The sequence below is a fragment of the Hoplias malabaricus genome, chromosome 18 (assembly GCF_029633855.1).
Source record: "Hoplias malabaricus isolate fHopMal1 chromosome 18, fHopMal1.hap1, whole genome shotgun sequence".
Taxonomy (NCBI): Eukaryota; Metazoa; Chordata; class Actinopteri; order Characiformes; family Erythrinidae; genus Hoplias; species Hoplias malabaricus.
This window is the reverse complement of record NC_089817.1, coordinates 3,259,335-3,274,187: the sequence shown is the minus strand read 5'-3', so window position 1 is coordinate 3,274,187 and position 14,853 is coordinate 3,259,335. Positions and strand designations below refer to the sequence as shown.

Below are 14,853 nucleotides of genomic sequence, written 5' to 3'. Positions count from 1 at the left end.
GACTCCTCCCTCGATTTCTCTCTGCCGCACTCTCTCTCTCTCTCTCTCTCTCTCTCTGCTCCCTCACTCGCTGACAGTCTGAAACACACACATACACACACACAGTAATACGCACGCGCACACACACACACAAACACACTCACACGCCCTCCTCCTCCCCCCATCGCTGCAGTGTCTCTTAACTGCCTTGGAGCTAAGCAGAGAGGAAACAGAACGGCGAGAGAAAAAGACGGAAAGAGTGCTTTGTGAATGAGTGTGTGTGTGTGTGCTTGTGTGTGTGTGTGTGTGTGTGAGTGTGTGTGAGACAGAGAGAGAGAGAGAGAGAGAGAGAGAGAGAGATCTGAGGATGTGGGAGATTCAAGGATCGTCCAGTTCTCCTCTCAGGCTCAAGGCTGAGCTGCAGGACTGACACTGAATGGACGGAAAACACACAGAAACGGTGAGGCCATCCTTTGTTTTGTTTTTTTTGCCGTTCTTCTCAACACACACACACACACACACGGTGTTCAAGCTCAGCTGTGTAGAGAGATGGTGTTCGGGTCGCCATTGGTGGATGATGGATGGGATTTGTCTCTGTTCAGCAGCTGGAAAAGAAGGATGCTGTTTTCCTCTGTGGCGAAGATGGAGGTGTTTGTCCGGGAGTGATGGTGGTGGTGGTGCTGACGGTGTTTGATGTTAGTGGTACTGAGGGCGTGTGATAATGTTGGTCTCGGTGCTGTTGGAGGTGACTGATGGTGTCAGTGTTGTTATAATACCGATGTGTCGTGGTGTTGAAAGTGTGGCTGGTGTAGTAGCGTTATTGATGATTTTGATTGTGTTGATATTGTTCTTGATGTCAGATGGTTGATTTTCACAGTGTTGCTGGTGTTAATGGTGTTGTTGGTGTTGATGGTGATGGTAGTGTTGCTGGAGCGAACAGTGTTTGAGGATTTGTGTATTTGTCATGTGGGTTGTGTGGACATTGTCCCTCCTAGTGATCATAATAAAAGTGTAGATTGTTGGAGTTCATGACTGAATGGTTTGTGTCAGTAGTATTGATAATAATAATATGGTAATTATGTTTTGGTGTTAGCAGAATCGGTGATATTTGTGGAGTTGGTAGTGTTGTTTTTATTTGTGTTGATTATGAATGTGTTAAGGGGATCTGATTGTGTTGATAGTGTTGGAGCTAATGGTGTTGGTGGTGTGTATAATGTTGGTATTGTAATTGTTAGCAGTGTTGATTGTGTTGGAGCTAATGGTGTTGGTACTGTCACTGTTAGCAGTGTTGATTGTGTAGTTGGAGTTGATTGTGTTGGTATTGTCAGTGTTAGCAGTGTTGACTGTGTTGTTGGAGCTGATGGTGTTGGTATTGTCAGTGTTAGCAGTGTTGATTTTGTTGTTGGAGCTGATGGTGTTGGTATTGTCAGTGTTAGCAGTGTTGATTTTGTTGTTGGAGCTGATGGTGTTGGTATTGTCAGTGTTAGCAGTGTTGATTGTGCTGGAGCCAATGGTGTTGGTACTGTAACTGTTAGCAGTATTGATTGTGTTGTTGGAGCTGATGGTGTTGGTATTGTCAGTGTTAGCAGTCTTGATTGTGTTGTTGGAGCTGATGGTGTTGGTATTGTCACTGTTAGCAGTCTTGATTGTGTGGTTGGAGCTGATGGTATTGGTACTGTCAGTGTTAGAAGTGTTGATTTTTTTATTGGAGCTGATGGTGTTGGTATTGTGAGTGTTAGCAGTGTTGACTATCTTGTTGGAGCTGATGGTGTTGGTATTGTCAGTTTTGGCAGTGTTGATTGTGTTGGAGCTGATGGTGTCTGTATTGTCACGGTTAGCAGTGTTGATTGTGTTGGAGCTGATGGTGTTGTTATTGTCAGTGTTAGCAGTGTTGATTGTGTAGTTGGAGCTGATGGTGTTGGCATTGTTGGTTTTAGCATTGTTGACTGTGAAGTTGGAGCTGATGGTTTTGGTATTGTCAGTGTTAGCAGTGTTGATTGTGTTTGAGCTGATGGTGTTGTTATTGTCAGTGTTAGCAGTGTTGATTGTGTTGGAGCTGATGGTGTTGGTATTGTCAGTGTTAGCAGTGTTGACTTTGTTGTTGGAGCTGATGGTGTTGGTATTGTCACTGTTAGCAGTGTTGATTGTGCTGGAGCTGATGGTTTTGGTATTGTCAGTGTTAGCAGTGTTGATTGTGTTGGAGCTGATGGTGTTGATGGTGTGTATAGTGTTGGTATTGTCAGTGTTAGCATAGTTGATTGTGTAGTTGGAGCTGATGGTGTTGATACTGTCACTGTTAGCAGTGTAGACTGTGTTGTTGGAGCTGATGGTGTTGGTATTGTCAGTGTTAGCAGTGTTGACTGTATTGTTGGAGCTGATGGTGTTGGTGTTGTCAGTGTTTGCAGTGTTGACTGTGTTGTTGGAGCTGATGTTGTTGGTATTGTCAGTCTTAGCAGTGTTGACTGTGTTGTTGGAGCCTATGGTGTTGGTATTGTTAGTGTTAGCAGTGTTGATTGTGTTGGAGCTGATGGTGTTGGTATTATCAGTGTTAGCAGTTTTGATTGTGTTGGAGCTGATGGTGTTGGTATTGTCAGTGTTAGCAGTGTTGACTGTGTTGTTGGAGCTGATGGCGTTGGCATTGTCAGTATTAGCTGTGTTGACTGTGTTGTTGGAGCTGATGGTGTTGGTATTGTCACTGTTAGCAGTGTTGATTGTGTAGTTGGAGCTGATGGAGTTGGTACTGTCAGTGTTAGCAGTGTTGATTGTGTAGTTGGAGCTGATGGTGTTGGTGGTGTGTATAGTGTTGGTACTGTCAGTGTTAGCAGTGTTGATTGTGTAGTTGGAGCTGATGGTGTTGGTACTGTCACTGTTAGCAGTGTTGATTGTGTTGCTGGAGCTGATGGTGTTGGTATTGTCAGTGTTGGCAGTGTTGTTGGAGCTGATGGTGTTGGTATTGTCAGTGTTAGCAGTGTTGACTATCTTGTTGGAGCTGATGGTGTTGGTATTGTCAGTTTTGGCAGTGTTGATTGTGTTGGAGCTGATGGTGTCGGTATTGTCACGGTTAGCAGTGTTGATTGTGTTGGAGCTGATGGTGTTGTTATTGTCAGTGTTAGCAGTGTTGATTGTGTAGTTGGAGCTGATGGTGTTGGTATTGTCAGTGTTAGCAGTGTTGATTGTGTTGTTGGAGCTGATTGTGTTGGTACTGTCAGTGTTAGCAGTGTTGATTGTGTTGTTGGAGCTGATTGTGTTGGTACTGTCAGTGTTAGCAGTGTTGATTGTGTAGTTAGAGCTGATTGTGTTGGTACTGTCAGTGTTAGCAGTGTTGATTGTGTAGTTAGAGCTGATTGTGTTGGTATTGTCAGTGTTAGCAGTGTTGATTGTGTTGGAGCTGATGGTGTTGGTATTGTCAATGTTAGCAGTTTTGATTGTGTTGGAGCTGATGGTGTTGGTATTGTCAATGTTAGCAGTTTTGATTGTGTTGTTGGAGCTGATGGTGTTGGTATTGTCAGTGTTAGCAGAGTTGACTGTGTTGTTGGAGCTGATGGTGTTGGTATTGTCAGTGTTAGCAGTGTTGATTGTGTTGGAGCTGATGGTGTTGGTATTGTCAATGTTAGCAGTTTTGATTGTGTAGTTGGAGCTGATGGTGTTGGTATTGTCAATGTTAGCAGTTTTGATTGTGTAGTTGGAGCTGATGGTGTTGGTATTGTCAATGTTAGCAGTTTTGACTGTGTTGTTGGAGCTGATGGTGTTGGTATTGTCAGTGTTAGCAGAGTTGACTGTGTTGTTGGAGCTGATGGTGTTGGTATTGTCAGTGTTAGCAGTGTTTATTGTGTTGTTGGAGCTGATGGTGTTGGTATTGTCAGTGTTAGCAGTATTGATTGTGCCAATGGTATTGTTGATTTAGTCTGTGCTGATGTTGGTAGTGTTGATTTAGTCTGCGCTGATTGTGTTTATGTTGGTAGTGTTGATGTTGGTAGTGTTGATTTAGTCTGTGCTGATTGTGTTGATGTTGGTAGTGATGATAGTGAGAATGACTGCAGTACTGATTGTGTTTCTGGTGTTGATACAGTTGTGTAGTCTTCATAATTCGGACAGTGTTGATGGTATGGAGAGTATTGTTGGAGCTGTGTTGGCAGTGGCAGTGTTGTTGGTGTTGGATGTTGTTCAGGAGCGTTGATAATGATGGTATTGATGATGTCGATGGATTTGATGGTGTTATTGTTGGAGGTATTAACGGTCTCTGGATTATTCACATGTGGACTTAATGTCCTCTTCTTTCCTATCATGGGACCAAAGAGAGAGAGAGACAGAGAGAGAGAGTAGTCACATGGCACAGGGTGTAGCATGTTCATCGCCACACTTTGCAGGCTAATGAGTGTGAGTAGCTGAGGGAGGTGCACACCCCACAGAGAGAGAGAGAGAGAGAGAGAGAGAGAGAGAGAGAGAGAGAGAGAGAGAGAGAGTTGCTTCTGTTTCCCTCTCTCTCTAACGCTCAGTCACTTTTATTTTCTTTTTTCTTTCTATGCCTTTCTCCATTTTTTCATCCTCTCTCTCTGTTTTATTTTCTAAGGATGTATCTCTGTCTTTCTCTCCTTCTCCCTGCTTTTTCTAATCATTTCTCTCTCTCTCTCTCTCTCTCTCTCTCTCTCTCTCTCTCTCTCTCAGTGCTATAATAACAATAACAGTTACCCCTCCCTCAGCATTGATCGGTGGGTCTATTGACGTGTATGTATGTGTGTGTGTGTGTGTGTGTGTGTGTGTTAGTGCCCCCCTTGCCTCAGACAGAGGCTCATTAGGGACATTTTTCACCAACTAAAATTCCTAGGATTGTTAATGGCGCTCTGTGAGTGTGTGTGTGTGTGTGTGTGTGTGGGTCAGTGTGTACCAGGAATGCATCACGTGGTTTGGACCAAAACTGTTTACACACTCACAATGCAAGGACTTGTCTTCTTTGTGGGGACCCCAGGCTGGTCCCCACCACATACATCATTAAAATTTTAAGGTGTAGACATGTTTAAATGTGTGTGTGTGTGTGTGTGTCGGGGTGTGTGTGTGTCGGGGTGTGTGTCAGTTGCCAGAGTAGTGGAAGTGGATGGAGAGAGAGAGAGAGAGAGAGAGAGAGAGAGAGAGAGAGAGAGAGAGATTTTTGTACACTAAGAGTTTATGAGAGTTTGCCTTCAGTATTTAAGACTCAAGGACTTGGGACTCTAAGATTGGGCCAAGATTGCAGCTCCCAAAGTACAGTAATGTCTCTCACACACACACACACACACACACACACACACGCACACACAGGCTCTTGCTCTCAGCAGGGTCTCTGAAAAGCCCCTAATGTTGTGTGAGTCTTCTACTGGCGCTGAACACACTGCTGTCAATCTGCAGAGACACAAACAGATGAAGGCTTTCGGTTCCCAGTGTTTACCCCAGTGTCGGGGGCAGTTTGTGTTGGTGCTTTGACATTGTAAGCGAACAGTGACACTTTATTCTTACAGTAACACAATCTAATGGTCAACAGAAACTGCACAAACATGGATCAACACAGAAGCAAAGCCCCCGATGTTGTGTTTAGACATCGTACACGTTTAAGGAATGCTCAGCTCACACAGTTCATTAATGCAAAATAAACTCCAGTGTATTTTAAATAGTGTTTGTGATGTCACAACACATCAATGTTTGCACGGGTTAAGCCTACAGCATTTTAGCCCCGCCCATTCACAGTGAAGTTATATAGAGTGTTTGAGCCCAGTTTAAGACGGCTGTTGGAATATGGCTTAATATAAACCAGCCAATCAGAAGAGAGCTCATTTGCAATAAGTGACTAAAGCATCTTGTTTATTTAGAGAGAGATTAAGAGTGAATTATAACACAAAAATATTAGAGACAAATATTAAACGAGAAAAATAAAGATTTAAAAAACAAAAAACAAAAGATCCAGAAAAGGGGCGTGGCCTAGAAATGGTGTTTGTGTGTGTTGTCATTGTAACAAATGGGGCAAATATGGAGAAACGATTTGCTGTACTGCTGTGCAATTACAATAAGAGCATGTCTACATTTTCATCATGTATTTTTGCAGGTTATGAATATTCAGAGCAGTCTGTGTATTAAACTGCCCTTCGGCCTCAGAACTTCACTGACCCTGTAACGTCCACTCAGCCCTGACCTCAGCTTAAATGGCCATTTGTTATAATGTTGCTGAGTAAATAATAACAATATTAAAGGGCCGCTAGGTAGTATTTGTATTTTTTTAAAGTTACAGCTTCTAAATCATTGTGATGCTTCACTGAGCTGTAAAAGGGAGAACAGAGAAAGGAGAACTGTCGTTGTTACTCTGGGCTCAGCACTGCAGAAACCGCACTATGTAACTTCTGGAGGAGGGTAGGAAACCAGCCCCCCTCTCCTTGATGCCAGGAGTGTACTGTAAATTAATTACACTCTAAAACTTTAGGGGGAGCCTAGAAGCAGAAAGAGCACATCTAACATAGTGTTATATTACATCTGAACTATACTTGGGGAATTGGCGACCCCTCTGGTGGAAATATGAAACTGCATGAAATGTGTGGAATAACATTTTGTATTGTGGGTTTTTACTCACTCACTCGCTCACTCACTCACTCACTCACATTCACTCACTCACTCACTCACTCACTCACTCACTCACTCACTCACTCACACTCACTCACTCACTCATATTCACTCACTCACTAACTCACATTCACTCACTCACTCACTCACTCACATTCATTCACTTACTCACTCACTCACTCACTCACTCACTCACTCACTCACATTCACTCACTCACTCACTCACTCACTCACTCACTCACATTTACTCACTCACTCACACTCACTCACTAACTCACATTCACTCACTCACTCACATTCACTCACCCACTCACATTCATTCACTCACTAACTCACATTCACTCACTCACTCACAGTCACTCACTAACTCACAGTCACTCACTAACTCACATTCACTCACTCACTCACACCCACTCACTAACTCACATTCACTCACTCACTTAGATAGGAATTGCACCACCTGAGGCGCTATCACTCACTCACTAATATTCACTCACTCACTCACTAACTCACACTCACTCACTCACTCACTCACTCACTAACTAACATTCACTCACTCACTCACTAACTCACACTCACTCACTCACTCACTCACTCACTAACTCACATTCACTCACTCACTCACATTCACTCACCCACTCACATTCATTCACTCACTAACTCACATTCACTCACTCACTCACATTCACTCACTCACTCACACTCACTCACTAACTCACATTCACTCACTAACTCACATTCACTCACTCACTCACACCCACTCACTAACTCACATTCACTCACTCACTCACTAACTCACACTCACTCACTCACTCACTCACTCACTAACTCACATTCACTCACTCACTCACATTCACTCACCCACTCACATTCATTCACTCACTAACTCACATTCACTCACTCACTCACATTCACTCACTCACTCACATTCACTCACTCACTCACACTCACTCACTAACTCACATTCACTCACTAACTCACATTCACTCACTCACTCACACCCACTCACTAACTCACATTCACTCACTAACTCACATTCACTCACTCACTCACACCCACTCACTAACTCACATTCACTCACTCACTTAGTTAGGAATTGCACCACCTGAGGCGCTATCACTCACTCACTAACATTCACTCACTCACTCACTAACTCACATTCACTCACTCACTCACTCACTCAGTTAGGGATTGCACCACCTGAGGCGCTATCACTCACTCACTCAGTTAGGAATTGCACCACCTGAGGCGCTATCACTCACTCACCTTGTTCAGGGGCTGTTCTTGTGCTTTGTATCAGTAGCACACATTGGTAGTGTTCTAGTGGTAGGGTTAGGTGTGTGTTCATGGCCAGTGGATTGTCTGTTGTATTCGGAGCTGATGAAAGTGCGATGATCCGTCCTCTGAGCTCTGTCTAAAGAAGGAGGAACTGACACAAATACACTGCTCTGCATGATTCTGGGAAATGAGAATGGTGATTTTTTTTTTAAATGTATCCTCACAGGGGAAATGCCAACATTTACACACACTTATTGCAGCCCCTCGGCTCGTGTACTTTTGAAAGTTTCTGATCACTCACCAGACCCTGCTACGCCCAAACACCTCATCGTGGAGCTTAAGAGATCTTTAACCACAGAGCGCCGGAATATTACTGCAAGCATTTAATGGTGTTCAAGCACTTAAACATTAGTGAGGTCAGTTGCTGATGCTGCGTGATTAGCTATAGATCACAAACAGCACTCCAGCTCATCCCAGAGGAATTGGACGGAGCTCTGTCAGTCCAGAGAACGCAGTTCCACTGCTCCACAATCCTGAGCTGGTGGGCTTTGTACCCCTCTAACAGGCACTTGTTGCTCAAAGCAGTGGCAGGAATCTTAGGCCCTGTCCACATTATAACAGTGTTGTATGCCACTGAAAACAGAGCTTTTTGAAAATGTTCTCCAACGTGGAGATTAAGGAAAACGTCATTCTGTCTGTTTTCATGTGAAAGAATGTAAACTGATATTTTCTAAAAGGCCACACCGTGTCTGTCTCTGTCTGAAACTCCCTCTACAGTGAACTACATCAGTCACAAACTACACTGTACACACACAGCTCCTCGCTCCCTCTACAGTGAACTACATCAGTCACAAACTACACTGTACACACACAGCTCCTCTCTCCCTCTACAGTGAACTACATCAGTCACAAACTACACTGTACACACACAGCTCCTCGCTCCCTCTACAGTGAACTACATCAGTCACAAACTACACTGTACACACACAGCTCTTCACTCCCTCTACAGTGAACTACATCAGTCATAAACTACACTGTACACACACAGCTCCTCGCTCCCTCTAAAGTGAACTACATCAGTCATAAACTACACTGTACACACACAGCTCCTCTCTCCCTCTACAGTGAACTACATCAGTCACAAACTACACTGTACACACACAGCTCCTCACTCCCTCTACAGTGAACTACATCAGTCACAAACTACACTGTACACACACAGCTCCCCTCTCCCTCTACAGTGAACTACATCAGTCATAAACTACACTGTACACACACAGCTCCTCGCTCCCTCTACAGTGAACTACATCAGTCACAAACTACACTGTACACACACAGCTCTTCACTCCCTCTACAGTGAACTACATCAGTCATAAACTACACTGTACACACACAGCTCCTCGCTCCCTCTAAAGTGAACTACATCAGTCATAAACTACACTGTACACACACAGCTCCTCACTCCCTCTACAGTGAACTACATCAGTCACAAACTACACTGTACACACACAGCTCCTCACTCCCTCTACAGTGAACTACATCAGTCACAAACTACACTGTACACACACAGCTCCTCTCTCCCTCTACAGTGAACTACATCAGTCAAAAACTACACTGTACACACACAGCTCCTCTCTCCCTCTACAGTGAACTACATCAGTCACAAACTACACTGTACACACACAGCTCCTCGCTCCCTCTACAGTGAACTACATCAGTCATAAACTACACTGTACACACACAGCTCCTCGCTCCCTCTACAGTGAACTACATCAGTCATAAACTACACTGTACACACACAGCTCCTCACTCCCTCTACAGTGAACTACATCAGTCATAAACTACACTGTACACACACAGCTCCTCACTCCCTCTACAGTGAACTACATCAGTCATAAACTACACTGTACACACACAGCTCCTCGCTCCCTCTACAGTGAACTACATCAGTCACAAACTACACTGTACACACACAGCTCCTCGCTCCCTCTACAGTGAACTACATCAGTCATAAACTACACTGTACACACACAGCTCCTCTCTCCCTCTACAGTGAACTACATCAGTCATAAACTACTCTGTACACACACAGCTCCTCTCTCCCTCTACAGTGAACTACATCAGTCACAAACTACACTGTACACACACAGCTCCTCGCTCCCTCTACAGTGAACTACATCAGTCATAAACTACACTGTACACACACAGCTCCTCACTCCCTCTACAGTGAACTACATCAGTCATAAACTACACTGTACACACACAGCTCCTCGCTCCCTCTACAGTGAACTACATCAGTCACAAACTACACTGTACACACACAGCTCCTCGCTCCCTCTACAGTGAACTACATCAGTCATAAACTACACTGTACACACACAGCTCCTCTCTCCCTCTACAGTGAACTACATCAGTCATAAACTACACTGTACACACACAGCTCCTCGCTCCCTCTACAGTGAACTACATCAGTCACAAACTACACTGTACACACACAGCTCCTCGCTCCCTCTAAAGTGAACTACATCAGTCATAAACTACACTGTACACACACAGCTCCTCTCTCCCTCTACAGTGAACTACATCAGTCACAAACTACACTGTACACACACAGCTCCTCACTCCCTCTACAGTGAACTACATCAGTCACAAACTACACTGTACACACACAGCTCCTCTCTCCCTCTACAGTGAACTACATCAGTCATAAACTACACTGTACACACACAGCTCCTCTCTCCCTCTACAGTGAACTACATCAGTCACAAACTACACTGTACACACACAGCTCCTCGCTCCCTCTACTGTGAACTACATCAGTCATAAACTACACTGTACACACACAGCTCCTCGCTCCCTCTACAGTGAACTACATCAGTCATAAACTACTCTGTACACACACACAGCTCCTCTCTCCCTCTACAGTGAACTACATCAGTCATAAACTACACTGTACACACACAGCTCCTCTCTCCCTCTACAGTGAACTACATCAGTCACAAACTACACTGTACACACACAGCTCCTCTCTCCCTCTACAGTGAACTACATCAGTCACAAACTACACTGTACACACACAGCTCCTCTCTCCCTCTACAGTGAACTACATCAGTCATAAACTACACTGTACACACACAGCTCCTCGCTCCCTCTACAGTGAACTACATCAGTCACAAACTACACTGTACACACACAGCTCCTCTCTCCCTCTACAGTGAACTACATCAGTCATAAACTACACTGTACACACACAGCTCCTCTCTCCCTCTAAAGTGAACTACATCAGTCACAAACTACACTGTACACACACAGCTCCTCTCTCCCTCTACAGTGAACTACATCAGTCACAAACTACACTGTACACACACAGCTCCTCTCTCCCTCTACAGTGAACTACATCAGTCATAAACTACACTGTACACACACAGCTCCTTGCTCCCTCTACAGCGAACTACATCAGTCACAAACTACACTGTACACACACAGCTCCTCTCTCCCTCTACAGTAAACTACATCAGTCATAAACTACACTGTACACACACAGCTCCTCGCTCCCTCTACAGTGAACTACATCAGTCATAAACTACACTGTACACACACAGCTCCTCGCTCCCTCTACAGTGAACTACATCAGTCATAAACTACACTGTACACACACAGCTCCTCTCTCCCTCTACAGTGAACTACATCAGTCACAAACTACACTGTACACACACAACTCCTCACTCCCTCTACAGTGAACTACATCAGTCATAAACTACACTGTACACACACAGCTCCTCTCTCCCTCTACAGTGAACTACATCAGTCACAAACTACACTGTACACACACAGCTCCTCACTCCCTCTACAGTGAACTACATCAGTCACAAACTACACTGTACACACACAGCTCCTCTCTCCCTCTACAGTGAACTACATCAGTCATAAACTACACTGTACACACACAGCTCCTTGCTCCCTCTACAGCGAACTACATCAGTCACAAACTACACTGTACACACACAGCTCCTCTCTCCCTCTACAGTAAACTACATCAGTCATAAACTACACTGTACACACACAGCTCCTCGCTCCCTCTACAGTGAACTACATCAGTCATAAACTACACTGTACACACACAGCTCCTCACTCCCTCTACAGTGAACTACATCAGTCATAAACTACACTGTACACACACAGCTCCTCGCTCCCTCTACAGTGAACTACATCAGTCATAAACTACACTGTACACACACAGCTCCTCTCTCCCTCTACAGTGAACTACATCAGTCACAAACTACACTGTACACAAACAGCTCCTCTCTCCCTCTACAGTGAACTACATCAGTCACAAACTACACTGTACACACACAACTCCTCACTCCCTCTACAGTGAACTACATCAGTCATAAACTACACTGTACACACACAGCTCCTCGCTCCCTCTACAGTGAACTACATCAGTCATAAACTACACTGTACACACACAGCTCCTCTCTCCCTCTACAGTGAACTACATCAGTCACAAACTACACTGTACACACACAACTCCTCACTCCCTCTACAGTGAACTACATCAGTCATAAACTACACTGTACACACACAGCTCATCGCTCCCTCTACAGTGAACTACATCAGTCATAAACTACACTGTACACACACAGCTCCTCGCTCCCTCTACAGTGAACTACATCAGTCATAAACTACACTGTACACACACAGCTCCTCGCTCCCTCTACAGTGAACTACATCAGTCATAAACTACACTGTACACACACAGCTCCTCACTCCCTCTACAGTGAACTACATCAGTCATAAACTACACTGTACACACACAGCTCCTCACTCCCTCTACAGTGAACTACATCAGTCATAAACTACACTGTACACACACAGCTCCTCACTCCCTCTACAGTGAACTACATCAGTCACAAACTACACTGTACACACACAGACAGCACTAGAGTTCAGAATCACACAGATGAATAAATAGAAATGATGTGTGTTAGAAATATACACTGCATTGTCAGTGCTGTAGTGTGTGATGGGGTAGTGTAGCTAAAAGCTAACAGCTAACAGGGGGAACGTTTACACACACACGGTTCTTAACTGCTTTTACTCCGTTCTCTTTCTTCTTCGTTTTTACTCAGTGCTCTTATTTCTCTGCGCTCATTGTGTCTTTGCACTCTTACATACACAGCTGTTACACTGACCCCTAGTGACCTGGATGTGTCCTGTGGCCTGTGGAAACCCACTCTGTTGAACATTATCTCATTCATTCAGAGACCACAGTGTAGTTTGATATTTCATATCATATGAGTTTAATATTGTAATAAAAAAGTAAAAATAATAAGCGAGGTGTTATTCTAATGTCTTTAAAGGTGTTAAAAATGGCTGACTGCACCTTTAATCCCAGGCTGTGCAGGTCTGTGCTGTGTTGTGTTGGGGGGTTGTGGTGGGGTTGCCAGTCTTATGTCAGTTCGATACGCAGCAGTGTTCAAACGAATAAATTACAAAATCTCACTCCAGCGCATGACAGAGTGGCTGAAGCTGGATGAAGTAGCGCTTTGTGTTCGCCCCATGTTCATAACGATCCGCCATCGCAGCCAGAGCACAGAAAAAAAACAACATTCTGACAAGTTTGGGGTCAGCGGGTCAGCGGCTCTGAAAGAACGGGGCTTCTGGGCGGCTAATGGACGTCAGTCTGAAACAAATCGTTAGCGGTAATCAAGCAGCCCGCTCCTGAAGGCCAGGACATAATCACACACACTCTCTCTCTCTCTCTCACACACACACACACACACACAGAGCAGTGGGGTATTCAGGCCTCTGGAAGGTATCAGACAGGTCTCATGGGAGAGTTTAAAGGTAGCTGTGTGTTTAGACGGCAGTCCTCAAGGAGAGAGGAGACATTAACGGTGTCTACGAGAAACCAGAGTCTACGTTTTCACAATTTCTCTGAAACAACTGATCATTTTTAGATCTTTACCTGTTTTCTGAAATGTTTGTGTAGAGTAGTTAAACTTTTAGTGGTTTTCTGACGTGCGTCTGACGTGTTTCTGGCTTTTTCTGAGTTTTCTGATGTGTATCTCATTGGTTTCTGCCTCTTTCTGTCACGCAGATTCTCAGGGAAAGGAAGCAGAAGTATGTGCTGAGATAAGTGCAATGATTTTATAAAACAAAATTAGGACATAAGAACAAACACAAAACCACGACACAGTGAAACTAAGACAGGCCTTAAATAGGAAACATAACTAGAATCACCTGCACCTGGTCACATGACCAGCACTAGCTCACAGCTGTGGGGCGTGGCTGAGGGTGACATGAAGGACAACAGACACACTCCAAAACACAGAACAGGGAAAATCCAAACACTTTCAGAGTTTTTTTGTCTCTCTTTGTCTCTGAAGGGGCTCTGGCTTTTGTAGTTTTTCTAATAAGTTTCTGGTCTTTTTCCCAGTTTTCTGATTCATAACCATTGTTTTTTTTCTTTTTTCTTGGTTTTCTTGTGCATATATCCTTACTGACACTAATCTGATTAGTTTGTGTCTTTTTTCTTGAGGTTTTTGAACCCGTTTCTGTATTTTTCCGGTTTTCTACCACGTGTCCAAACGGTCTTTAGCTTGGTGACGGGATTAAAGGCTGCGGTCTGGCTGTTTGGGCTGATCTGGGGATTTAATGCCATTCGGAAGTGAAATCTGATCATGGAACAGTTGAAAACTGGTACAGAGTGAGTCTGGTGTCACCTGTGCTTCTCACGGCTGGGTTTGTTTAAGGGTCGGTGTGTCTCTGCTGCTGATCGTGCTACAGGCCTCTAGAGTTCACACGGTGTGTGTCCAAAAGTATACAGACAGTCCTCATCTGGTGGGATGCTCTGGAACAGCAGTGCTACTCACCTCTACTCGACTCTATTCTCTGTTTAGCCCCTGGTTCATTTTCGACGCCCACAGCACCTCCCAAAAATTAGGTGATGACATGCAAAACCCTGTCTCTAAGGGGAACAGTGGGCTTTGGAAACCACAACAACGGTGG

General features: G+C 44.3%; 1 protein-coding gene across 1 annotated transcript; it reads right to left on the bottom strand.

Annotated features, from left to right (window-relative positions):
- Positions 1–1,134: 1,134 nt before the first annotated feature.
- On the bottom strand, positions 1,135–13,422 carry LOC136675142 (putative uncharacterized protein DDB_G0282133). The gene is made up of 2 exons (XM_066651564.1): positions 13,346–13,422; positions 1,135–3,820 (listed from the first exon to the last, which is right to left on the bottom strand). Exons 1-2 carry the CDS (start codon positions 13,420–13,422, stop codon positions 1,135–1,137), a joined length of 2,763 nt encoding a protein of 920 aa, XP_066507661.1.
- Between the last annotated feature and the right edge of the window lie 1,431 nt (positions 13,423–14,853).